The following is a 27,616-nucleotide window of genomic DNA, read 5'->3' on the forward strand; positions in this document are numbered from 1 at the left end:
TGTTTTTCTCCTTCCAACACACCCGCCTCTCTGCTACTGAGTCATGATTCCGCAGCAGGGTTAAAGAAAACTCTTTGTAGCCGTGCTGTGAGTAGAGAGGGAGTCACATCTTTTTTCTCTCTCCTCAGCCTGTTTAACCGTCCATGCTTCAGCCTACCTTCCTCCCCTCCTTTTGATCTGTGTGTATCGAGGTTAATGTGGTAGGAAGTTATGTGCGGTTTTGCGGATTTTTTGATGATAACAGGGCTAAACCCTCATATCAGCTGTCATCTGGATGATAGCTGGAAGGAAAGTGTCTTACTCATAAACAACTCCACATGTGTGCACTCTCGTGCACTCACATTCACAAGAAACCACTTCTTGATAACTGTCTTAATGATTTACTTTCTCCTCCTCTGTTTTCCCCTTCCCTCCTTCTCACCCTCTCTCCTCCCTCCCTCCCTCCCTCCCTCTCTCCCTCCCTTCCCTCTGTGCTGACTCGCAGGTGGTGTCCTCCTGTCAGAAACACACACTTCCTCTGACACATGGCTGACAGCGGGAGACGGAAGGGGTGAGAGAGAATACGGGATTGACACACACGCACCGAAAGAAAGAGGCACTCGGCCATCTGCGGTCGGTCCCCTGCTAGTCTGCAGCTGTGTTGGAATCAGTGAACAGCTCTCAGCTCCGTCAGGACTTCAGAAAACCACAGAGTGAGTTAAGGGGGTTCTTCCAACATCTCTTTGCCTAGGGGATGAGCCGAGGTTGAGCCAATGTTGAGGCCTCGCTGGCCTTGGATTAGGCCCCTGGGGCTGCTTCTTTGGAGGGACGGGTGATATCCCAGCTGGGTCTTCTGCTGTCGCCATCCTCCACGGCTGTCATTAGTGGCTAATGAGCTGCTTCTAGAGAGGAAATAGAGAAGGTGCCTGTGGAGAGAGGAGGAACCATACAGCTGTTATTAAGAGGCCCAGAGATCTCAGACAAGGAATTCTTTTGCCTCTGCAAGAGAGTGGAACCCTTAAAAACTCTTTTGGATGCAAGCATGAAAGGATATTGACTTTGGAAGCTGTTGTTGTAGACATTTACTTACGGGTATTTGCTACAGCATTGTGTGTTTGGAAATTGTCACCATGGATTTAAAAGTGGGATGATTCAGAATTTAGATTGTTTTTGTCCCTAAACTGAAAGACTTTTCGGGATTTTTTTAAAAGATATTTTGTTTTACATTTACACTTTCAATATTTTTGATCTTCCTATGCCCTGAAGGAATTGGTCACCATGGCAGCAGCCTATCGTGTAGTGGTGAGCAGTGTGAGCTGCTACAACAGTGTGGTTGTGGACCGACGCACTCACTCCCATGCTGTGCACTACTGCTCAGGGCCATGTGGGGCCCTGTCCCAAGGACTGGACTGTACTGTTGCACACCGCGGCACATGCTCCGAGCTGCTTATTGCACCTGACCCTACATACACTGACCCAAACAGCTCACTCATACACTCCCGCAACATCATCACTCAGCAGCTTCCTAACCATGGTAAAATTAGTGTTACCATGGATACTAGTTATAACGGTGGTCTAGAGAGGGCAGGCAGCAGTGGCAATTTGTCTTTGGGGGAGGACAGCCCCACGTGGCGTGGTAAAAAGACTCCCAGTGTTGGAGCATCGACTGGGAACTTGATTTCCTCTGGCAGTTTGAAGGACATTACTGAAGAAGCCATCAACCTGGCCAGTGGTAAGCTCAAAGAGTTCTCTTTTGACAAGCTACGCCTCTCCTCCTCCAGCCATGTCACCTTCCGGAAAGGTCGTAAGGTCCGTCCTGACTCTTTCAGCCGTCGCTCCACCGACCTGGAGATTATCTACGGCCAGTTCAGCTCCCAAATCACCACAAACGGAACTACTAATGTCATAACAAATGGAATGGCTACTTCCAATGACGAGAACCTGCCACCATTTGTGCCAGGGAAAGGAGCAGGCCTGGAAGAGACAAAGCTAAAGGGAAACACAAGCACCTTGTCAGCCATCACCAAAGTGGGTGGTGGATCAACAAGCAGCCTATCGAGTATTGGGTCTTTGGACCAAAGTCTAAACACAGTGGCCTCCCTGTACCTCAATACCCTGGGAGAGGAGAACCTAATTGCCCGTTTGTTGGAGAAGACACGAGCGGAGGCGGGCGCTGGGGGAGCAGGCGGGGAGGACATTCGTGCCTGCCTTGACATCCTGCTTAAATGCTCTGAAGACCTAAAGAAATGCACTGACATCATCAAGCAGTGCATCAGACGCAAAGCTGGTGGAGGGCCAGAGGATGGAGGAGCCAGTCCTGACAGTATGTATCGGGCTGTGATGACCCGACTCAGCTCCTATTTGAAGAGACTACCTCTGGAGCTGGAGGGAATTGGAAGTTTGGGAGGCAGTGTGCAGGGTGGTCAGGGCGGACCTGGAAGCGGGCACAGTGATCTGGCTGAGCTTGTCAACACACTGCACTCCATCCAACAGGGGCCATTCTCTCCGATATTTGGCAATGAGCAACCTCCTCGCTATGAGGACGTGGTGCAGTCGCCGCCTATCCCGAAGACTGTTCCTCATTCTGCATCTTCTACTCCCTCCTCTGTTTTATCCTCCTCAGACTCTATCAACACCAAACCAGTCCAAAGCTCCCCGTCCAGAGCCACGCCACTTACCAATGGACTACAACATCTGCATCCCTCTTCTATTACACAAAACACACTCTCTCCCCCATCTGTCACTCTCTCTCCATCCAGAACCTCTCCAACACACTCCCCTTCACCTCTTCGTACCTCCCCCACCCCACCGTACACACAAACTCCCCCAGCATCCCCCATGGAGGCTCTTTATATTGAGGAGGAAGAAGCAGATGTGGACACCACGACAGAACAAATCTCACAACAGACACACACTCCAACCAGAGGGGTGAACACTACCCAGAACATAAACGGGATAACATTGGGTCAGCACATACACCTTTCCCATTCACACACACGCCATAACTCTTCGAATACTTTGCCGAACAGCTCTGGCTACAGCCCCTCTTGGTCTTCCTCTGCCTCCCAAACAGTCTCAGCACCCAAAGCTGTCTCGCACAGGAATGATGACATTGACAAGCTGCTGATGGACTTAGAGAACCTTTCTCAGAGTATGAGCCATCCCAGAGGCACTGAGCCTCCACTTCCAGCCAAAACCAGGAAGAGAGAAGGAGGCAAGGGAATCACTCCTAGTGAAGCCCTCAATCAGTCCAAAATGGCCCAATTCCAAGTCCAGAAGCCAGACAACCATCTCACCATGAATGGCCCTACTTCTAGGACTCCTCAGAGTCTCACTCCTCCCCAGATAGAGAACAGTGAATCTGTGGTGGGAGAGGAGGAGGATGGGGCACTGCTGCTGAGAATCCTGGAGAGCATTGAGAGTTTTGCCCAGGAGCTGGTGGATTCTGGTGCAGGGAGCACAGGCAGTGCTGAGAGGAAGTGTGGGAAGGAGCGGGAGGTGATGAGGCTCCTGCAGGATACACTTGCCACCACCGGCCGTCCTGACACCCCTCTCGAGAGCCCAAGCCCTCCAGCTCTTCCCTCTATTCCATCCATGCACTCAAATGCAGTCCCGGCAATACCGCCAAAACAATCCCCTGCAAATATAACTACAGTTTTACCTGCACCGGCATCCATAACTGCAGTTCCTGAACCTGTGGTGTGTGAACCAACACCCAAACCTACACCTGATAATACCCCCAAACCACTGCCTATACCTATACCTGAACCTACAACTGAGGATAAAAATAAACTTTCAGAAGCCTCGGTAGATGAGACTGATCCAAAATCCATCTCTGCCCCTGGAATACCTGAACCTGCAAGCTTGCATCCTTCCACACAATCGCCTGAACCTACACCTGTTGCTGTACCTGAAGCTCCAGCACCGGTTGCCATCTCAGTTGTGGTAGCTTCAAGAGATGATGCCATTGCCGTTGGGGACCCTGCTGCTGTGAGGGACACTGGTGCAACACTCCTCATCCAGCAGACTCCAGAGGTGATCAGAGTAAGTGAAATACACACTTACACATGCACAAGCCAATGGACAGCCAGACATTCATATATTACAATTTTACACTATTACAGCAGTATGATTACCCATGTATCAACACATCATTTGAGATTTTATTGTGCACAATCAGCTTTTAAATTTAAAGCTCGTCTGGGACATAGAGGAATAGAAATTTCAAGAACTTTAATTATGTGATCAATTGCACATCCCAGAGCTGAATTTTTATTCCTTTTGACTGGTAATAAAAAAGGCATTATTGAGTCTAACTTTCTCTGGATGAAAACACAGCTGACTGCTTTGAAGAAAACAGTATCTGATATTTGTACTACGGTACTGCACAAATCTGCTGCAGCGTCTCATTTAAAGCGGATATCAGCAGAGGACAATTTGCATTTTGTGATTTTGGAGGATATTTGCATGCTTTGATTTAACTCAAGGTGGTTGCACATGGTCAATATAGCAGCATCATTTTAGTATGTATTTTGCAATGTTTTAAGAGGCAAATAGAACCAAGAAACAGAGTGACTGACAGCATTAGACTGGGAACATACAATTTGAAAGGAAGCCTTGCTTTCAATACATGTCACATAAACACCCCGGGCGGGAACATTATCGCTGTGACACAACGGGGTTGATGCCATTGTAATTGATGGTCCGTGATGAATAGTACTCATTAACTGCGATGAACACGCTGATACAGTTTCCCCATCTGGGCTTGAATAAAAAGGCTGGCGCTCTGAATCGTGGAAAAGAACGGCTCATTGTGTTAGGAGTGGCTCTTTGTTGACTTTTCCCTGGCTTCTAACCTGTGTTTTGAACCGTCAGTGTGTATATGTGAGTTTGTGTGTGCAGACGTATGTGTGTGTTGGCTCTCCTTTCCACCCCGGGGAATATTTAAAGATAATTTAGGGTTGTGCTACAGAGGGAGAGAGATGCAATTGGAGCTTGTGTTTCTATGTGTGTGCGAATTGGTGTGCGTAAGGCGATGGCACTGCAGTAAATAAACTTGGAAAGGGGGAGTCACCTCAGCTTGTATCTGTTGTGGGTGTTCAACATCATGTTGTAGATTTAGGTAATTACATTTGACAGACAAACACACATTAACGCCTACACAGAGTATCAAGTCATTACCGTTGTCAGTATTTCCTGTCTCTCTCCCTCGCTCACTTTGATTTTTTGATCTCTTAGTAATTTGCTTATTTTACTCAGCTCTCCCATCATCCCTCTCCACGCCAGCCTCCAGCTGCTGTGTGTGTGTGTGTGTGTCTGTGTGTTTATTTACTGAGCTGTGTAACCTTATGCCCTAAAGATATGTAGGGCACCTATTTATGAGGTTACCATGGTAGCTGCCACAGTCAGAACAGAACAGCCAGCACCCGAACACATCATTACGCGTTCTCATTCCTCCTCCGTCCTCTGTCTGCCTAGCCATCCCTCCCTCCTCTCTGTTTTTGTTTTTTTTTCCTGCTCCTCTGCCTACACATTTCTTGTTATCTCTTGACATTCTTTCTCTCTACTTTTCCCTTTCTTTCCTGCCTCCGTGTCCCTTTTTGTTTTCCTTCTTAGTGTCCTTCTTTCACCTGCAGTCAAAAAGTCGGTCCACGTTGACCGCCGCTTCTTTTCCCTGCCCTGTGATTGGCCGGTGTGTTATTTTGGGAGCGGTGAATAACAGTTGTTGCCGTGTGGAGGGCAGAGCAGCCCAATGAAAGGTGCTGATTGGAGCACAGCAGGAGTAGGGGTGAGGGTGGGGTGAGGTGAGGTGGGGCAGGGTGTGGGGGGGGGGCATCTGTTGGCACACTGAGTGTTAACGGTATCGTTACCCTCCGGCCCTCTCTGCCGCTGGCAAAGCTAGGTGTGAGGGAGGCCTAAATCTGTCCGCCCCTTGGTACTATGGCATCCCGCTAACAGACTCACTGTCGCCACAGTGTAAATGGATCTGCATATGTGTGTGTGGGGGTGTGACGGTGTCCATGTTTGTTTGTATGATGTGCATGCATCCTAGCTTTCTTACACGTCCAGATGTTTGTGTATGCGTGTGCATTTAGATGTGTTCATGCATGTGCATACGGATACAGGTGTATTCATATGAATTCGATGTGATGAATGTGAGTGTAACCGAGCGTGTGTGTGTGTGTGTGTGTGTGTGTGTGTCTGTTTGTTGGCCCGAGGGTAAATTGACCCAGTGCTACTGTGGGTCACAGCTGAGTTTCGGAATAGCTCCTCGACACCCAATACCAACTCTGGCACTCTGGGAATTATGCTAATATTCGTCAGCGCCAACCCCGCCTCCTGCCTCAGTCGCACATTAAACTGCCAATCAAACTGTAAACAAGACAAGCCCGCTCACACACAAGTGAGAAAATGCCCTTGCACTATCACGCACAGTGTCTTACACACCTCACCTTGGAGATTTGTAGCTGTGTTTCCTTTGGCACTGCCGTGGCTTTGATGGGAAGCTGTGCTAAGCCCTCCGGGATGACAGTGGCCTCAGGCAGAAGCATCCTCATCTGCGTGTGTGTGTGTGTATCTGCACACGTGTTTATTGTTGATTCTGCTGCTGACAGACTAATACAGGGCTTTCTGCACCTGTCAGAGCAGACCCATTAATCTCCATGGAGACAAGGAAGCCAGCTGATATAAATCAGCAGGGAGACGTGGCAGCAGTGATGCTGCGAGTGGAGCTGGATAAATCTGTTAGTGGTAATTCAGGTCAGTGGCCTTCCAGTGGCTTCCAGTCGGTCTTTCTCTTCCACTGTCGTTTCCCTGCGCCTAAATTTGACCTGTATGTTTTTGTCTCAGTAAAGCCAACGGTGACATGATTTACAGACACACGTACACCCATGGCTGTATCCAGAGCTGCCATTCTGATGGCTTAATTATCAAGCTGCTGATTTGAGTGTTTACGCCAACTGCTGTGGACATGTTGCTAGGGGAGAGGTGGGCATACAGTTTGGACTTGGACTTGCTGGAGGGGTTTCCTTTTGGAAACATGTGAGGAGTTGCTAGAGCTTTACTTCAGTAGTTGTCCACACCTGGATCTTAACCATAATCCTCTGCTGTTCTGGTTTTTTTGTCCATTAACAAATTGTCTTTCAGTAGAGTTAATTTCACTTTATATAAGCAATTTGACTGTTAATACATTTATATTTCAGTCAGAAAACAAAGCAACACACCGTCTCCTAGTAACAGGTACCTTTCTTAGGTCCCAAATGGAAATGGGCAGAAAACACAGACAACCCAGAACCAACAATGAATAATAAGTCCGTACCTGTAGCTGTGCAATCGTCCTGCTGGAATGAGTTTCTGATTATATCTGTGCTCAACAGTCATAGCTACCCTCTGCCAAGAGGTCATGTTTTCACCCGTGTCCATTTTTGTGTTTATTGCTTGGTTGGATTGTCAGCAGGATTACACAAAAACTACCGAAAGGATTTCCACAAAACCCAGAACAGACCGCCATTAACTTTCGGTGCAGAACCGGATAAAATCATTTATCCAGGAACTTTTGTCTCTCTTTCTTTAACATTGCGTGATCGTTTTTCAACATTCCTCTGGGGATCTTGATGAAAAAAATCAGTAGTCGTTAGATGGCTGGTAATTATTAGTGAGTACAATTTGATGCTGATCCTGATAAATGTATGTATGGGCAGTCGTTTTCAGCTGCTATATGCTATCAAATAGGGATAGAACCTGCAACTACCATCAGTGTGCAGCTGAGGTAATGGAGATTGAAGGGGGCTGTTGAACCTTGGCAGAGGTATACACTGTACTGAGTGCCATTCTAGTTCAGCATATTCTCATCTGTAAATAACAGGCCTATTGCATGAGTCACCTTTCCCTTTTCTGACTTTTTTAGCCAGTTCAGAAAAGGAATAGTTCACCTCTTACATCTGTGAAGTTTTGGCACAGTGAGCCTTGATGAAAGGATAAAAAAGAGTCATAAAGAAAAGTGTGGAAATGGAAAGGAAATAACAGGAAGACAGGAAAGCCGAATGAATGAATGAACGTCTGTGTGTGACAGCAGGGGTGAGGGACGTTTTTTTGTTATCTGAGAGTTGACTTAGAGAAAAGAGGAATTCATAGGGAGTTGAAGGAGAAGAGGAAAGAAGCTCATGGTACTGGGGGAAGGGGATGGAGTCGGCGAGGTTGGGGGGCGGCCTGAAGCATACAGTTGTTGACTCTGGGTTGACGGAGGGTGACATCATTCCTCGGCTGCTTCCACAGGAAATAAGGTCACAGCAGGAACCTCGGCCAAGCGGGGAAGGACGCCTGCTTCAACCTAGGTGCACAGGCACACAGATGAATGCATTCATTTACACGCACACACACACACACACACACACACACACACACACACACACACACACACACACACACACACACACACGCACACAATGCACTCCCAGACCGGGGGCTGTGTTGCTATGTGTGAGACGACTTTTCCAATACAGCTCATACCATCCAAGGTTAGCCTGGACAATGAAATATTCACAACCCAGCCCTTTGATACAAACACGCACACACGCACACAGAAGTGGTGCCGTTCATTAACTTCACACATTTGGCTGAGAGATATTCACGCACACACACACACACACACACAAATGCAGCACTGACATCATGATTCACCACTCCCAGCAGTGTGTCTCCGTCGGAGTGTGCAAACTAAGCCAGATTTTTTTTTTTTTTTTTTACGCAAGACACTTTTCATCTGAAAAGTTTTTATCTCAGTGGGGAGGCGTTGCTTCGTAATCGCTGCGCCTCCCGTGTGTCACCATGGAAACCACCACAACATGTTTATAAGCAGTAGGTAGCTGGTGGGACTCCCCTACCCCCAGAATATCCTTTGTGCAAATCTGATTGGGGGGCTCCCTCGCAGAGATCAAGTAAAGGCTGGATTTGTATTAGGTTTATTTCAGAACAGTGAATGTGTTCATGTGGGTGTGGCTGGCTGTGTGTGTGTGTGTGTGTGTGTGTGTGCTTGTTTCCATGTTTGCAAATGTTCCAGAACATCATGAGTCTGTAAAAGCTTGTGTGTTACCCCCGCCCACCCACCCACCCATCTACTTTAAGTCTCCCTCTCCCTTTAATCTCAGCCTTCACCCAGCTCCACCTAAGCTGAGCCGGGGGTTTCCTCCACCATTTAATCGACATGTTGGGATTCATTCCCTGTAAACATTTTCAGCCCCTTTTTCCCTAAATTTGAATGCACAAAAGCATCAGCAAACTTTACTTATATTAAGAGCTTCCCCTCTTTGGTGATCTGTGAGTACGTAGCTTTCATCCTGCGAACTTCTTACTCAGTCAGCGGAGGTGATTTCATTAATTTTTGGCCTTATATAAGATGAGATAAGGGATCAAAGGGAGCATCTTCTGTCAGATGAGGCTTGAGTGTTGGACTGTTCAGTAATAATGAGCAGAGAGCTGCTACCCTCTAGTGACTCTCAGCCCCTACTGTACCACAGGGAGCTGTTGTGCTTCTAGGCCAGGCTCGCCTCTGTGTTTTGATGTGAAAAGGATCTGTAGCTCCATCTACAGGAGGATCTGTGAACTAACACAGTTGTTTGGTTTCATCGCCTAAGCAGGTATAGACATGTTCTTCTATTATATGAGCTGCTTTCTGCAGTTAAATGAAAGGAATTGGGACAAGCTATGAAATGAATGTAAGGACGGAATAGCTGGAATCTTGAGTGTGCAAGATGCACCACAGAAGTGTTTGAAGAGGCTACTATGTAATGCTTGAATCATTTAGTTTGCTGGGAAGATGTTGCTCAAGATGCATGGCAGATGTTGGGATATTAAAGAAGTTCATCCAGAAATGAAAATGTTGTCGTTGTCTGCTCACCCTCCATGCCGTTGGAAAGTTGGATGAAGTCCACAAAACATTTCTGGAGCTTCTCAGCTAAACAGAGATGCAGCATTCTCCTAAACAACTGAAGTAGATGGGGTAGAAAACATAGTCCAAGTCATAGGCGTAAACCTCAAGATGCCAAATTGATTAAAACAAAAGTTGTTTGCACACTTTTTTAGGCCGATATCGTCACTGTAGCTGCTAGGTTAAAGATGTAAAAACGTTTTTTATGGACTAGAAATCTTTTTGTGTCTTTCCATTAGTATGGAGGTGAGTACGTAGATAATGACTGAATTATCATTTTTGGGTGAACTTCTCTTTTATGGTTGTTAATTTGCTTCTAAATGGTCTGCAGGGTACGATCATGACTTATGCAACGTATTTATGTGCATTCTCCAGTGTTATTGGACCATCTCCTACAAAGACTTGTTAATGGTGCAGGGCTGCATCTGAAAAGGTAATGGCTTATGCAGTAGCAACTTCTTAATTCTCCCTCTTAACATTCCTGTCTATCTTTACTCTTCTCTCTGAAAAAGAGAGGTAACAGGAGCTCATCTGCTCCACCATTGGCTGTGTGATGTCTCTCACTGCACTGTAGTGACAGCTCTGTCACTGCAGCCCCAGGCTGAGCCCCATCACTGCTGCTGATGTAGGATTAGCTCACTTACTCTAACTCTTAAGATAGCCATGGGAAGGTAACGCAAAACTCGCCCTGATAGCTGTGTGTATAAATATAAAAAAAGCCGCACTGGCCAATGAAGTCCTGCAGTTTGTTGTTATTAAAGATTACTTGTTGACAGGCTGCTGTTCCTGCAGAAGGAGGTGATTTACTGGGCAGTTTTTTGGTGATGTAGCCGGGCAACACTCCCAGAAATAGGCAGTAAAGTAACACATTAAGTAGAGAATTCCATTAATCTTCTCAAAGCATGGAGCCTTTTCCCCCTGTGATTATTGAGAGAGCTCTATTACCTAAAACTTTTGGTTATTTTTTATGATTGTGTGTCATGCAATTATTCAGAGTGATGAACTGGGAATGTGAATATAAAACCAATCCAAATGTTTATTTACAGTAACTTTCAGGTAGAAAAACCCACCATCACGCTTTTATGTTCATCAAACTGTCACTTACCTCAGTTCAAGTTTCATCTATCTCCTTTTAGAAATATAGAATTGAATAGATATTTAAATGATCCTTACTGTACTATAATCTTGTTATTTACTGTGTCTTTCATCTGTAGAATATATTTACTCACACATATGTTTTCTCCCGTGATCACAATGAAGGAGTGTTTCTGTGCACTATCGCTAGGAAGAAGCAAAGTATCAACAGTGAAAGAACAGTTTTAAGGATGTATTTCTGATTATGGTTCTAGATTTGTGTCTTAAAGGAGTGTTTGGTATTTTGGAAAATATGCTTGTATTTTTCATGTCTTAATAGCGTCTACAGCTGGTTAGCTTAGCTTAGCATGAAGACTTGAAACAGAGAAAAACTCTCTAAAGCTCAGTACTTAACAACGTTTTTATTTCTGTAATCCATACACAAAACTCAAATGTTTTACATGAGGGTTTTCTGCCAGACTACTTCTTAGCTTAGAGCAGGAACCTCCTGGAGTTTCTCCTTGGCAACTGCTCAGAAACAATAAATAGTCTGGCATATAAATCCCTGCAAAACGGTTAACTGTTGTTTTGTTACAAAGTAGAATCCGGGGGGATCAAATAAAGAAGATATAATGTGGGCTTCGGGATGTTGTCTTTGATATGCTGGAGAGCGAGCGCTACAGGGCGGTTGTAATTTAGACTAGACACTGCGTACGTTTTAAGTACCGGGACGATGGTCCCTGTCTTGAGGGAGAGGAGACAGTCACCTGTGAGAGTTATATGTTAAAAAATGTCAGTACTTATAACAGTAAGTGTCTGATTGGCACATGTTTTTAGTACACGGCCAGCGGTGTTATCAGGCCCAGCAGCTTTATTCACTCTCGGCAGGATTTTCGTCACATCAACTGTGTATACAGACAGTGGCTGGTCCTCTCCTGCAACACATTCTTAGTGATGTTTGTGTTTAGGTCCATCTCCGGTCAGTTCTGTCTCCCTGATACTTCTTCTTACTTTCTTCCTTGTCACCTGACCATTAAAGAATATCACCAGATATATTCTAGACACTTTTTTCTTCTTCTTCAAAACAGGGCTGTTGGCTGCTGTGTTACTTGAGCTTGTGACGTTTATTAGGGACAGCCTCTGCTCGCAGACAGCTCAAGCAGCTGTGCCTTTAACGGTTCCCATGTTGTTCTCCTCTGATTCGGATGTGAGGTAGACCGTGGCCGGTAACTGATTCACTTCATCTATCACGGAAGCAGCGCTTGAACTCTGCTCATTTTCGGCAGTTTAGGGAGGAGGTTCCCGAGGCAACTTTGCGTGTGTGTCTATGTTTATCTCTGTGTGTGTCCTTCTTGAGAGGAAGTGGGAGCGAGAATAAAGAACAGGGCAGCGGCGATGTGAACTGCGTTTCCTGCTGTTGGCACCATAACCCTGGGAGCATTCCACCCGCCACTCAATCCAGGGAAAGGGTTATCGCCATAGAGATGGCATTTGGCAGGCATGGTCTAAAGCGAGTGCGCGTATAATCGCAGGGACCGGGGAGGGGGAGGAGTTGCCTATTTCATGTGAGATCAGGTTCAAGTTTAAACTTTATTTGTCCCAGTGGGCAGTACGTTTCAGCGCAAGTATTAAAAATAACATTACATACAAATATAAGGCTGACATGCATTACAACACGCACTTTGCCAATGCAGTAATCATCTTCTTATTAAAAAATAGTTAAATATATGATAAAATGTATGTAACAATAATTTCATAATTTAGCTTTTTTAAAGGCTCCAAAACTGTTTATGAATAACTTTATATCATGGAATTTTGTACAGAGGAAATTAAACAATAAATCTTAGTAATTGGTTTAATGTGATTGAGCAGTCCAATTTTAAAAACCTGAACTCAAGGTCAACAAGGTAACAGCAAAACTTTTATGTTTTCAGGCTTTCACAACCTGAAGCAAGTGTGTGTTTTGCCACGTGTTCATCCATGTCTGAAGTCTGCCTGGTGCCTGAGGCAGGAATAAACATGAAATCAGCTGCTATATTTACACAGATAATTTTACACCCCGCAGACAGCCACTTTTACTGAGCAGGTGTGTGTGTGTGTGTATGTGTGTGTGTGTGTGTGTGTGTGTGTGTGTGTGTGTGTTTAGGAAGTTGTTATGTTCACACTATTCGACTTCTCTGGAAGCCTGGAAGAAGCAGTTCCTGTTAGTCAAATCCATCGAGGCATAGGGGGCACACCCAGAAACACTCACTCAAATGATATGCCTGACAAATTAGACACATGTGTCTGTGCTTGTGTGCTAATTAAACCCTAAGGAGGCCGTTTGTGCACGTCCACTGTGTATTTAACAGTTGGACGAAGGCGACAGTTGTTGTTGGACAGCTGATCCTTTGCCTTCTGTCCCTCTGCTTTCCCCCACCGCGCACGTATTTGATCAATGCCGCAAAGGCTGCTAACTCACCTGTTCCTGTAACAGTGGGGTTGGACTATGTTTATGTGGTGGGTGGAGGAAAGCACTTGCAGACACCTGTTGCCGTGTCCCAGTCCTCACCTAAACATCGCCTTAAAGGAATACAGTTATTTTCTGGAGCTTATGCAGTATGTTGATCAACTAACTATTCAAAAGCTGAGAATGCCAGGCAACATGTATTATACAGTGAACTAAATAGTGAGTTGCAAAACATAAAGCTCACGCAAAGTTTACGTGTCCCAAACTGCAATAACCCTACATCACCAGCAGGAGAATCACTTACATGAGTAAACTTTGCTTAGTGATACGATATTTTCCTCAACAGAAGATTTAAAAAAAAAAAAACCTTGGTTTTCTACTAAGTTATGCTTCATAGGCAGTTCTTTGTAAATGAGGCCCTGAATATTTGTAGAATTTGATAAAGGGTTCACTCAGAAATCCTTCAATCCTGCAAAATTCTAACTTTACTCCAAATAGTTCTTAAGTTATGAGTTTTACAATAATCAATCATCTTTTTTTCATCTGAGTGAACAATCTTTCATTTTTAAAAGTGCGTTTTTCCCCATGCTTCTCTGTGTTGCAATCTAGTTGTGTTTCTAGTAACACTATAGATCTATCACATCCAGAGGTGAGTTTGTCCTGCATAAAAAAAATCCGGTTGAATTATACAATTTTCATTCAGGTTTTCTTATGTGTCTTGGATTGGTTAGGCGGGCTGCACATGAACTGGTAAGAGTTCTAAAAATCTGGGTGAGATGGCACGGAAAGACCCGTAACATATCAAGAAATAAGGCATTGGGGTAAATTGAGTCGTTACGCATTGAGCCGGCCTCAGAACTGACCCACGCATCACTGCTGACCTTATGTATCCCTCCCATTGGGAACAGCTTGTCCCAGAGGTCGCGCTCATGTCACCTGAGCAGACTGCAGCGACTCGCCCGCATACTGTAGTGGAACATCTCAGAATCTTTAAAGGAGTTGGCTCCCGCACCATCCACTCATGTCCTGGTAAAATAGCCTTTTTAGTCATTGCCAGCTGAAGTGAGAGATATTTTAAAAGCCGGAGTTTAACACTCGAGAATGAGAGGCTGGTTTTAGGACCGAGCGGAGACTTTGACCGAGGGCAGAGTTACACCGACTGTCAGCCAGACAGGAAAAGAGCACACAGCTGCCCAGTGGCATCTGCTCTGGCTCCCTTTACACACACTCATATTTACATGCACACACGTATCTCTTTATACAGAGATTTATGATTTCACAAGTGCATTGCTGCAGAGGAAGTGGTGGGAACTAACTTTCAGTGATCAGCCTGAGTGGGGAGAGGGAGAGGGGGGAACAGAAAGGGAGGTTGAGGGGAGGCATGAAAGGCTGGTGGGATGGCCGCCCTTGCTCGGATCGTGCTCATTTGTTGATAGACGTGAGATAGTGATTGTATAATGTGTCCCCCTGCAGCACTGAGGTGAGAAGTGGCCAGAGAGCGAGACAATGTGTGTCAGCGTGAGCAAGTGTGTGTGTATGTGTGTGTGTGTGGGATCGGTATGTGACCTTGGCTTTAGTACAGAGTCCAGTTGTTCCAAAGAATTCAGTAGGGCGTACAGGGAGCTGAGAGGAGTTACCCTAAAAACCCAAGGTGACTCACTTATTTCTGTGAAAAACAGCTCAAGCGCATGGGACACTTTCTGAGCATTAGATCATGTTGTGTGGGAAAGAGTCATCGGTTACTCACGCGGCGTGTTGTCAATGCTGCAGAGACATTTTGCGAAGTGATGAAATACATTGTGAAAAACAGAGTCGGCGAGAAAAGAGGGACTCTTGGGGGGAAAAAAAACTTTCTGGAAGTAGACCACTTCAACTGGAAAAATCGTTTAGGTGGTTCCTCAAAAGATCTCATCCATCAACAGTGAAGTCTTTCACCTAAATATATCCCTCTGTTGCATAGTTTAGCACTAGAGGGCGCTAGACTCCCCATCTGTGCAGCTCTGAAACACAACCGCAGTGGAATCTGTGTTTACTGCGCCAACGGATTCTGAGAAATTGATGGTTTCCTCTTTCTTTGACAGTCAGCGGCAAGCATTGATATGCACGCTAAAGCAAACAGTTATATGGCGGACATTTAATGTAGCGTCTTCATCTCGGAGGGATTTTTAGTTGGGCAAGTTTGAAATAGATCAGGCCCGTCTTTCCTGAGGGATCCCCTCTTGCTGGGTCAGGCTTCAGATCGGTGTGGCACCGGCCCGATCTGGCAACCCCGGGTGAAAGAGCAGACTCGCCCTGGCAGACGGTGGATTTTGGATTGACAATTTATACACTTGTGTATTTATGCTGTCTTTTAATTAGCTGTTACCTTATATGCAAATGTACCAAAGGGTGATAGAGCAAAATACATTTCTACTTTGCATCTTCATATCAGAAGCATCTGGAAAGACAACCGAATACCACTGATGGCTTATGAGTCTTTTGATAGGTGTGAATCAAATGAAGGAAAATTAATTGGCAAGGAGTTTGATCTTGCCTGGTTTCTGCCTTTTCAAACATGAGGATCTGCTTTATTTCTTCCTTGGCACCAAGGTTATTTTTTGGTAATTAACCGAGAGCTGACATATTAATTCACCTATCAATCAATCGACAGAAAATTAAACAGCAAGTAGACTGTAATTAGTTTTAAAAAAAATCTTTTATCATTTTAATGACGTTTGCCAGGCCGGTAGCTTAATCGCTTATCAAAAATATAATCAATAGGAATAACAAGTATTAGTTTCAACTCCAATCAGGAGTGACTCTTCATACACGCGTGGATTGCGACGCTTTTAATGTTCAAGCAAAAGGGAACGCCGCTTTAAGTATCAGAGCACGTCCACTGGAATAACTGTAAGTCAACAGATATAACAACAGGTGCTCGCCTGCTGATTCATCACTCCATCCCAAACTGCCCCTATGAGAATACTTCAGGTTGCTCCGCTCGCACTGAAGCTCCGACCTAAGATTCCGGTCTGCGGTAAAATTTATTTCCCTCTGAGTTGTAACTTCCTACTTGCTAACATTAGTTGAATGCAGCGACCGACAAGGGCTCAGATCCTGCAAAACACCACGCACAGATATGCAACATGTCCGAACCCCCTCCACCCCCTCCACCACCGCCCCCACCCTAATGCTCAGGACAGCCGGTTTGCTGTGTGCGTGCGCGCGCGTGTGTGTGTGTGTGTGTGTATTGCCAGACCCCGGCATGGCTCATGTTTCTCAGTGCAGTTTGTCAGAGCCCAGCTTGGAGCAGCAGGCACCAGTGAGACTACACCGAATACATACATCCAGAGCTGACGGGGGGACACCAGAGGTTTTCTAACCCGGAGAGGAAGCCGCTGTTTGGGTCCCTTAAGCAGCCCAGTGCCATGGTTCTCAATCCCAGCCTGCACGTTAGCGCGAGAGTCTTGAGGAACATCTCTTTGCACAGATACACTGCTGGATTACCGCTTTGGGAGCGTGTGCACACGAGTAGAGCCTGGAGGAGAGAAATTTTGTGAGTGATTGCCAAAGGGGCGTTTCGCCTTAAATCACACACATGCTTTCCTGAGAGTGTTTGGCAATTTTTTTTTTTGGTTACGGGATATCTAAGCTGTTAGGTGGACTTATTTACTACAGTCCACACGATTTCCTTGTTTTGCTCTCCGGGCAAGCCGGTCTGTCGCCGTGTCAGTAGCCGCACCGGTGGCCGTGTCTGGTGGGGGGTTGCGTGTCTCGGCCCCCACCATGATGATCAAGGAGACGTCGTTACGCCGGGACCCTGACCTGAGGGGGGAACTGGCCTTTCTGGCCAGGGGGTGTGACTTTGTCCTCCCCTCGCGCTTCAAGAAGAGACTCAAGTCCTTCCAGCAGCAGCAGGTCAGTCGGTGCAATAAGCAGGATGGAGAGGGTGCCAGTTTGGACATGCATAATGCAAACTAATGAAAAATCATCTAACTTTCATCTTATTTTTCATCTCTTTCATTCTTTTCCTCTTCTGTCCTCGACTCACATGAGCAGATGTTCGTATCTTACAAACACTAACATACAGTAAATTCATCTTGTTGCTCACACAGAGTGACATGCCAGGGACACCAACACTATTCTGAGGCAGATACCAGCAAGTTATTAATAGTGTAGGAGGTGCAGGAATAGAGTGATAGAATGAACTCTGTGAAGGAGAGCGGGCGGGGGAGGACCGCTACAGCTGTCCTGCTCAGTACACACAGAATGCCTCTGAGGAGATGCACACCAAACACACCGGGAGCCCCCCACCACCTCCCGCTTGAACACACTGAGTACTTTTGATTCCAGCAGTGTTCTTTAAATTCTCGCTGCAGGTCTTGAACTTGAGCGATCAATATCTCACCTTGTCATTGCGCGAATCAGATAATCGAGACTAAAATAATTGGGTTCAGAGCTCCTCCTGAGGACAGTCCACCATGTTTTTGGCTGCATTTGGTCTTACGTCAAGTCTCAGATAGAGAACACAGTCACACTTTATAATATCCATCATTAATGAATTGTAAAAACTAATTATTAGTAAGTAAGTAGTAATGAATCATTAGTTGATAGTTAATTTACTATTAACAAACAATAAGATTCTTTAAAAACATTAGTCACAACTTTATTAAGGATATCCAGATGATGTTTATAGATGAACTACACAGTATTAACCATTTTATAAAGCATGTCATTGTTTGTTAACAGTAAACTAACTATTAGCTGAAGTTTAACTATACATTTACCATTTATCAATGATGCTTCTTATAAAGTGTTTTCAAAGCAATTTAAAATGTTGGAAATGTTTGTGAAACATTAACTAGACTTCTAGTCTCAATCATTCACATTCCGGACGCATTATGGTATTTTTTTCCTTCATGCATCACTGCAAACCTTTTTTTTTTGTAATCCACTGTGTGGTCCAGTTCGGGTATTTGTGGAGCGCTCATGTAAATTCCTGCATGTGCATATTTGTCCACAAAGGCTTCATCGAACCATCATACATCTTAGTACTCAAGCCTTGGTATTGTTTGGGTTCCAGAAATTAGGATGAATCAAATTAGACCCAACAAAGTCTTGTTCCACCTGGAGCTTTGTTTTTCCAGCCATTTAAGTCTGTCTAAGGTGCTGACTGTAAAACAAGTCTCTTGTTGTTTGTACCTATGTTTATGACTCACTGGGAGTTTCCACCACATCTCTTACATTGGCTCTTTATCCTCATAAAGTGAAGTAGTGTCTTGTCTGCAACCCGAGGGGAAAGTACTCAGTTCCTTCAGTCGGTTACCCCACATAAAAAAAGAAGAAGGTAATTCATGCTCTCAGGTCAGAATCATACAACAATATGACGGCAGCTGATATTTAAAATGCAATGCAACAGTGAACTCTGATGTGGATAGTAAGCGTCATCAGGCAGACCTGGTCCCTGGTGTTTTATGCACGTGGTGTACATTTTTGATTATGATTTGATTCACAAACATGGAAAAACACGTCAAATTAACAATGTTCCTATTTTGAATTCAAAGTTATCACAGATGAGAAGAATTGCAAATACGAGGTGCAAAATCGCCACGACAGGAAATCACCCCCGAGCATGCCTCTCGCCCGTTCCCACACATGACCTCCCCCTCTCTCTTTACAGGTCCAGTCCAAACCAGAGAAGAAGCCCGGCACACCCCCTCCAGCCCCCACACTGGCCACAGCCTCACCGACCCCCACACCGCGCTCGCCCAGCCCTCCTCCGGCTCCGGTGATAGTCACCCCTCCTCCGCCTGCCATCAACATTCCCAGGTTCTACTACCCCCGTGGGCTTCCTGCCATGGGCCCGGTCACCAACCACGACGCGGCCATTGCTCCCATCGAGGCGGCCTTCGCTGAGTTTGAGGAGGAGAAGGCGGACATATATGAAATGGGCAAGATTGCGAAGGTCAGCAGTTGTCACATGAAACATTTGATACTTTACTTGTGTTTAGTTTTAAACCAGAGACCAGAAAATTATGCTCATGGGCTCAAGTTATTCTTTTGATATGAAAAAACCCCTCAGTATAAACTTTGAGAATATATTTGACAATATTTTAATGTTTGTATATAAAAAGAAATCTGAACCAAAATAAACACCAACATCATTATTTTGGGACGTTTTTCTTTACACTATTCTGTGCACAAAAGACATGTTTTTACCTGTGGTGGCTCCCTTTTTGACATCTGTGTTTGCATGTTTCATTTTGAATCTACCACACTGATTTATTGCACAAAGCTGTCATTTCCCCAGAAATCATTACTCACTCAGTAGCCTGGTTGATACTGTGCTGTTTTTTTGTGCTGCCACTCCCTTCTCAGCAGGGCGATCACCGGTTCTAGGAAACAAACACTGCGGTGAGGTGCAGTACATGATTGTTTTTGCAGGGTAAGGTAATGGCAGTGCTGCGTGTCTTTCTCTGCAGGCATGCGGGTGTCCACTTTACTGGAAGGCGCCCATGTTTTACTCAGCAGGCGGCGAGAGGACGGGCTTTGTCTCCGTTCACTCCTTTGTTGCAACCTGGAGGAAGTAAGACTGACCTCGTTGACCTCTTTGTTCATCTAAGTCATCTTATTAAAAATGACATACAGTAATTATAATCAAGTTATGATATGAAACCTCTCCTCTACTCTACTCTACTGCAGGTTGTTGCACAGTTGCCATGATGATTCATCAAGGTTTATTTCCCTGCTAGCCAAACCTGGCTGTAACTACCTGGAGCAGGAGGACTTCATCCCTCTATTGCAGGTGAGCGTCTCGCCAACGTGGATCAATCGGATGAGCAACACAAATTTTACACAATCACGGAAATAGACTTCCGTTCCAACGTCTGAAGACAGTGTTGCAACATGGCTACCGCTAAGAAAGCAAATGTGAGAATCTTAATCTGACCCTGAAACCTTGATCTCTGCGCCATGATCGGGTCGGGTTAACGAGCAGGCAGGTTTTGGAAATTACTGACACAATAGAAAGAGGATCTTCATCTTTCGCAGTGTAGAGCCTCCCAGTTCTTCTACCATCACCTGGGGGATAACAACCAGGGAGGACAATGCCTCTTTGTGTTTTGGTTTGCGCAATGGCACACATGCTTCCTTTGTGCCGTAATTTGACTTTAATTTCTACGGGAAAATCCAGCTCGATTGGCAGACCGAATTGGATAGTCAAAGCAAAGTTTATAGGCAAGCAGGCTATATAGGGATGGTGTCATTTTTCAACAGCCATTACACTGCGCAATCAGTATTTATTTCAGAATGTAAAAGAGTTGTTTATTGCCAGATTACGTACAAAGTTAAGGTACTTGTACTTTCCTTTTCATGCCACTTTCCTAATCAAGCAAAGAGCTTATAAAAGACATTGTTAAAAATAAAGTGTAGCTGAAATATTTTATTGACTAATCACTTCAAAACACATATTGTGGTTGTCTTTGGGCTATAAACTGCATGTTTCACTGTTTTTGGAATTAATTAAGAAAACAATCATTTAATTAATGGAGAAAATGGTCAGGAGATTAATCCATAATGAAAACAATCATCAGTGTAAATCCTATAGACGAACAGCTACAGTTATCTTAACCTCAACCCACAAATGCTGCTTTTACCTTCATCTAATGATATAACGTTCCAATTTCCTGATTACACTTACATACCTTTTATTTGTAATAGACTATTTTTACAATGTGATGTTAGTATTTTTATTCTAGTACGGGATGTGAATACTTCCTCTTCTCTGCCTTTACCCCGAACCTGCATAAATGTTTCTTTTTTCCGTGTCCTTTTTCTGTTTGCCCCCCTAGGACATAGTGGATACACACCCGGGGCTCACGTTTCTGAAGGATGCACCTGAGTTCCATTCCCGCTACATAACAACGGTAAATGGCCTGAAAAATAATACCAGATATGCTTCTCATGTATTATTCCAATAGTGTATTCAATAGTGTATTGTACCTTTTTTCCCCGAGTAAACAATCTGAATAAGTCTCTTCAGCTGCACTGAACAAAGAGTTAGATAGTCAGAAACATCACAATTAGATCCGTATTAAATATCAGTGACCTCTCACAATTCACTCCTACATTGTCAGCAAAACTGCTTGTGAGCATCTAGTAACTTTACCAGCAGACTGTATGTGTGTGCACGCGTGTGTGTGCGCGATCTAGACAGCTGCAACACGTGCTTTAGAAGTCGAGGCTTTGCCGCGTCCAAGTGCAGAGATGCAGAGAAGTGACGTCACGGAAACACTGACGCCCCCTACAGCCGGCTGCAGCAGAGGCCCCCCGACCCTCCACATGCCCATATTAAGACACTTCCTTCAGTTTGGTCCGACTGACCCGCTACTGTATGAGACATTAGTAGCCCTGGGAGGTCCGTGTACCAGGAAATGGGCGCTAATCCGCTCTTTACTAAGCCTGAGTGTTTTGTTACAGGGACAGGACAGGGCCCGGATCTCATTGTTTCCACTGTATGCTAAAGACCCGCTCACCCCTATAATGAATGAGGACAAAAATATCAGTTAGAGGATGTGCTGTTGGTAGGTCCGATACGATGAGGAAAGTGTTTAATTAGTCCTGATGACAGGGCTTCACAACATGCAATGTATTTTCATGGACTGAAAGCAGACATGTCGTACCCTCTTCCATCTATGAACTTCACTCTGTGAAGGTGACATATAAACCACTTATACCAAGTCAGGACCCCGATTCCAAATTTAAGATTTTGTACTTTAACACCTAATTTGATTTAGTAAAACATTTGGACTGTGAGTCTCTACTACTGTTATTAATGAGCTCGAACACGCAGTTTCTAATCACCTTTGCATCCGCTTGCTGTTGTCTAATTGTGTTGATTGTGACCTTTGTGGCAGTATCTTATTCAATTTGATATATGCTCTTCTTTTCACCTTCGCTCTGCACTGTGGGAACAACTGCCCCTAGCCTAAAACATATTCAGTCATGCTGATCTGCACCGTTCGGATACTCTCGTTGCTGCAGGTGATCCAGCGGATATTCTACGTGGTGAACCGTTCGTGGACGGGTCGCATCACCATGATGGAGCTGCGCCGGAGCAACTTCCTACAGACCCTTGCCCTGCTGGAGGAGGAGGACGACATCAACCAGATCACCGACTACTTCTCCTACGAACACTTCTACGTCATCTACTGCAAGTTCTGGGAGCTGGACACCGACCACGACCTCTACATTGACGCCAAAGACTTGGCGAGATACAATGACCACGGTAAGGACAACTTAAAGGGAGGAGGGTTTCATTTTCCCACCTGGAACACATCCGTACCAGACACATGGGTGAATACCAGGTACCAATACTATCTCAAACTAAGAAACAGCACATTTATGGTCCGTGACATGAATCATCTAAGGACGTGAGAAAAGGATCATAATTCAGCTGTATTTGGATGTGTCACACTCATATGCTTCCATTTTTTGGGCTAGCGCAGAGCACAGCAGCTGTTTCTCCTAGGCTCAACACATTCATGCTGTCTGACGTGAACAGCGTTGCACTGTTGACTTCATTTTGTGACCACTTAGGCAAAATTTAATCCACTACTTACGCAAGCAACTCTACTGTATACGCAATACTTTACAACAGTATCCATTTGTTTCTCGGCCTTTGCTTATTTTTCTCATTCTCTCCTCTGACAGCCTCCTCAAACAGAATCATAGAAAGATTATTTTCGGGGGCCGTCACTCGGTAAGTGGACACATAAACATATACGCGCACATAAACAAACACGGAGGAGCTGATTTCTTCACCATAATGGCGGTTGTGAATGCGAATGTGAATCTGTCGCTCCTGTTTTCCAGGGGCAGCGCTGTGCAGAGAGAAGGCAGGATAAGCTACGCCGAGTTCGTCTGGTTCCTCATATCTGAGGAGGACAAGAAAAATCCCACCAGGTAGAAACAGCAGCTTGGTTCGGTGTGTCTGCTTAATATGTTGCATCTCAGCCCGATGTGTCTGTAACTCTCTGCATCTGTCATTTCTCTCTCCAGTATAGAGTACTGGTTCCGCTGCATGGACACAGATGGCGACGGTGTTCTGTCCATGTTCGAGTTGGAGTATTTCTACGAGGAGCAGTGTGAGAGGATGGAACGGATGGGCATCGAACCTCTGCCCTTCCAGGATTTGCTCTGCCAGATGCTCGACCTGGTCAAACCTGAGAGCCAAGGTTTTTCTTTTATTTCACTTTTTTTATTAGACAAGCGCACCCTGCCACCATCCTTTTTACCATCTGAACTTAACACATGCATGTGTTTGCTTTTTGTTGTTTATCTCAGGTAAGATAACCCTCGGCGATTTGAAGCGCTGCCGGATGGCCCACATATTCTTCGACACCTTCTTCAACCTGGAGAAGTACCTGGACCACGAACAGAGAGACCCATTTGCTGTGCAAAAGGTGTGAACTACAGATTTCCAAACTGTGCCGTGTAGTACTTAACTTTCTATGTATTTTCTTTGTGTGAATCAGTACATACAAAATACATACATTTAGGTAAAGGAGAGAAGTAACAGTTGGGAATTTTAGCGGGGAGGAGAAATAAATAATACTATTTTAAGTATTTTTGTAAGGACTGGGTACCTACGGGGTATTTTAGAAGAAATACTCTCTAGTAGCCAGTACTAGTAGTAGTAGTTGGGCAGTGTCTACTGAATTGGCAAAATAATATTGTCTGGGCTCTCAATGACAATTTACTCCACACAAAATTCCTCCATTACCTCTAGACAAATGGGCTACTGGGTTGTGATGTTTTTGTTTTTGTACCTGAATATATACCAAATAATAAAGTTGATATTTGACATGTGTTTGTGTTCCAGGACATTGATAGTGAAGGTCCAGAGCCGTCTGACTGGGACAAATATGCCTCTGAAGAGTATGAGATACTGGTGGCGGAGGAGACTGCAAATGAACAGCTACATGAGGGGTATGACACACACACACACACACACACACACACACACACACACACACACACACACACTTTAATGACTGATTAGACTGATTGTCAAGACAGCAAATAGGTGTTTGCAAGAAAAATAAATCTCTTCTACAATGTGTGTTCCGTCTGTAGGTCATTTGATGATGACTACGAATCTGAGGATCTTCAAGTTCCCGGAGAGATCGGGAATAAAATGGAAAAGCTGGTCATATCGGACCTGTCGGCATAGAACTCCTGCCCTGGAACACTTTAGATGGACGCATCCAGAAATACATGGATTAAAAGAAAGAGAGAGAGCAAAGCGATCACGCTGTCTGTTTTTTCGACGACTCTGGAGTCTCACTCGTAACGGAGTCCTCAGCTTTTTGTGTGTGTGACCGTAAACCAGTACTGTTCTGCGTCTGGTGCAATAACACATCTGTATTAATACAGAAGACAATGTCACTGCCTCCAGCTCTTCGCTCCGTCTGAAAGCGACAAAGCAAACGATGGGTGGAGAAGTGTACAGTAAGCTCTAAAAAGGAAACAAGGAACAATAAAACTGTAAGATAATTGTGAATTCTCTACTGACAATCCTGCCAGAAGACAATCACCTGAATTTTTAATCCTCACTGTGCTAAAGGTCGACAGACAGGCAGACTGTCAGTTGCGCAAATAGAAACAGGGAGACAGAAACAGATAATTATAGTCACTGCCACAGTCACCAAACAGTCAGCTGCTCTATTATGATACATACAGACAGACACTGCCATCAGAAACCTGCTGCCTGTGCAGCTTGTCACTGTGTTCCTTGTAAAGGAAGTAGTTAAACCTCCAGCTCCTTCAGGGAGGAATCATGTAACAGTCTGTGTTGTCCCAGCAGCACCTCTCTGTGGCCGGCCTGTGCTACTGCAAGCCATTACAGGGCACATAATGGCTGGTCACCGTTTCCATAAGGGAGTTTAGTTCACTGCACAGTCTGAGCTGCTCTATTATTAGCACAGCATTATCAGAGCTGCACCTCTGGACTCTCCGGTCTGCATTAGCCATCCATTTCATCGCGTTTAATTCTCAATCAGGTCACACTATGACGTATGCACATAAAATGATGCATGTTGAGAAAACATACAAGACTCTCTGGTAGAGTTGTCCGCACATTTCCACCCATAGCATTTGTAACGACGCAATAGATACATATAAGAACTGTGAGTCTGACGCAGTTATCCAGCACATCCCACTGTATGTTTCCTCACGTCCTTGTTGATTGTGTACAGCACCTGGTGATAATTATCGATCTGTTTTTGTCATTTATGCCAAAAAAAAACATTTTTCTCTGTAGAATTCTCATCGTATTACCATTTGTTTATGAAACTCTGTGGTGTCTTTTTTCCCTGTAACACACAAGCCAAACCTGCAACTAACGATGCCTCTTAAAGGGTCAGTTCACCCATCGGACAAACATAAACTCTCGCACTTCTAGTGGTGTCTCGCCTGCAGGAAGTGTGGCCCAAGTTTGATTTATTTCTTGCACAACATAACAAAGAAACTGAAAAGTCTTTATGTGAACTCCTCACAGTAAATTCTGTGAATCATGCACAGTGACAGGGAAACTGTTATAAAAAGATGTGTTACTGAGGAATTTTTTTAAAAATGTGATTTTATCTTTCCACCTTTATCGTCATCTGATCTCAGACGGATATCTCACAACAAAACAAATCCAAACTATTTGCACAGATGGATACCTTAAGTGAGATTTTGTCTTCTAACTTGGGTGAACTCGTCCTTTAACTCCATTATTTACTGTGCTGCGCCCACAGGGACAGGTGCGAGTGTGTACACTGCCCTTCCTGTAATTGCGCGGAGTGTGTGTTTGCTTATAAATCACTGATAGAGGGGTGTGTTTTAGGAGCGTGTGATGGTTAGCTCTCAGTTTCGGGGGCTGTTTATATGTCAAAGCTGTTGCCATAGGGACGTGTTCCCGGAGTCAGTGTGTGCGCTGATTGTATAACTCTTTAATTAGGAAAAGGGACAGCTCTTGTCCTCACTGAGCTCAAACCCACTTGCGTATACCTCCTTTACCTGCACTTACTGTACTCACACACACACACACATTACACTATAGTTGCTATTGAAAGAGAGAGAGAAAGCGAGAGGGTGCTGTAAGGCCTTGACGACCTTGAGTTTCTTGTGCTCTACAGCCATTGTAAATGTGCCTGAACGTGTATTAAACTCTATTATTATAATAATAACAGTAATGATAAGCCATTATAGAAATAACGGCTGTGATCTTTCGTGTATTTTACTGGTTTGTATTTTGCTGTGCCACTGTGTGGCTCGGGATAGGGGGGTAAATTATGTTGGGCGTGTGTATGTTTGTGTGTTAGATGCACGGTGGATTTTCATCAGCAGAGGACGAGGGAATCCTCTGGCGGACTGATCTGACAATCACAGAAATATGAGACAAATCCCTGATGGAGACCCTCCGAGACTGAGGTCCACCGCTGTGGTCACACACACACACACACACTCACACGCTCTCAAGGAGAACCTGCTCATCCGGACAGTATTTAAGAAGAACTGTTGAGGGCAACGGGACGTCTCCGGCTGATGACTTTGTGGCTCTGTGTTCGGTTCCCTCGTGTTTGCACAAAGCAGGAGGCAAGGAGAAAAGCCATGCAAGACTTTTATTTTGAAATTACATCTCTACTGCCAGAGGTAGAGAAAAGAGAGAACTTTTACTTTGACATCCTCGGTGCCGAGGAGACTGGCCGAGATGTGTTCAATCCTGATGGTTATTGTATTGGCATGGTTTTACTTTCCGTCCATCACTTCTTTCTTTCTTTCCTTCTTTCTTTCTTTCCTTCTTTCTTTCTTTCTTTCTTTCTTTCTTTCTTTCTTTTTCTCTTTCCCTCGTCTCTGTTATTCGTTGCTTTTGTCTGAAGTTTAAAAGTTTAAATAAAGATGTTTCAACAGTATTTATTCCCCTTGCAGATTCTTCACGGCTGCTCACATCCACCCTCCTCCCATCCTCTCAGACACACAAACCTCTCTTTCACACGCCAACGTTCGTCATCACTCCCTCCTTGTGTACACACTCTGTGTACTGTAAGTCTGTTTGTCTGGACTGGTGCTCAGTAGAGAGTACTTTACAGTCTTTTGAACCGATGAGTGCCCGTGACCTTTTTACCTGTAGGCACATTTTTTCTGACATTCCTACTTTTTCTGTT

The 27,616-nt window shown here is 44.8% G+C and overlaps 1 protein-coding gene across 2 annotated transcripts; it reads left to right on the forward strand.

Moving 5' to 3' along the window:
- The first annotated feature begins 484 nt into the window (after positions 1-484).
- ppp2r3a (protein phosphatase 2, regulatory subunit B'', alpha) lies at positions 485-27,163 on the forward strand. Of its 2 annotated transcripts, none has more exons than XM_030391577.1 (12): positions 485-4,023; positions 19,087-19,371; positions 19,889-19,992; positions 20,109-20,211; positions 21,257-21,331; positions 22,449-22,692; positions 23,118-23,166; positions 23,280-23,369; positions 23,466-23,641; positions 23,751-23,869; positions 24,289-24,395; positions 24,543-27,163. In XM_030391577.1, the coding sequence occupies exons 1-12, from the start codon at positions 1,258-1,260 to the stop codon at positions 24,637-24,639; spliced, it is 4,215 nt and encodes a 1,404-aa protein (XP_030247437.1). In that variant the 5' UTR covers positions 485-1,257; the 3' UTR covers positions 24,640-27,163. The 2 variants fall into 2 exon arrangements, with proteins under 2 accessions (XP_030247437.1, XP_030247438.1); XM_030391578.1 differs by lacking the exon at positions 485-4,023 and adding an exon at positions 16,719-17,324.
- Positions 27,164-27,616: the final 453 nt, after the last annotated feature.

This window comes from Sparus aurata, chromosome 16 (assembly GCF_900880675.1).
Source record: "Sparus aurata chromosome 16, fSpaAur1.1, whole genome shotgun sequence".
NCBI lineage: Eukaryota > Metazoa > Chordata > Actinopteri > Spariformes > Sparidae > Sparus > Sparus aurata.

What these genes read in the sequence shown, in the direction of transcription:
- ppp2r3a (XM_030391577.1), top strand. Translation starts at nt 1,258, where the DNA reads ATGGCAGCAGCCTATCGTGTAGTGGTGAGCAGTGTGAGCTGCTACAAC. An exon ending in AAATGGGCAAGATTGCGAAG is followed by an intron (nt 19,372 to 19,888) that starts GTCAGCAGTTGT and finishes CTTTCTCTGCAG; the next exon opens with GCATGCGGGTGTCCACTTTA. An exon ending in GGCGAGATACAATGACCACG is followed by an intron (nt 22,693 to 23,117) that starts GTAAGGACAACT and finishes CTCCTCTGACAG; the next exon opens with CCTCCTCAAACAGAATCATA.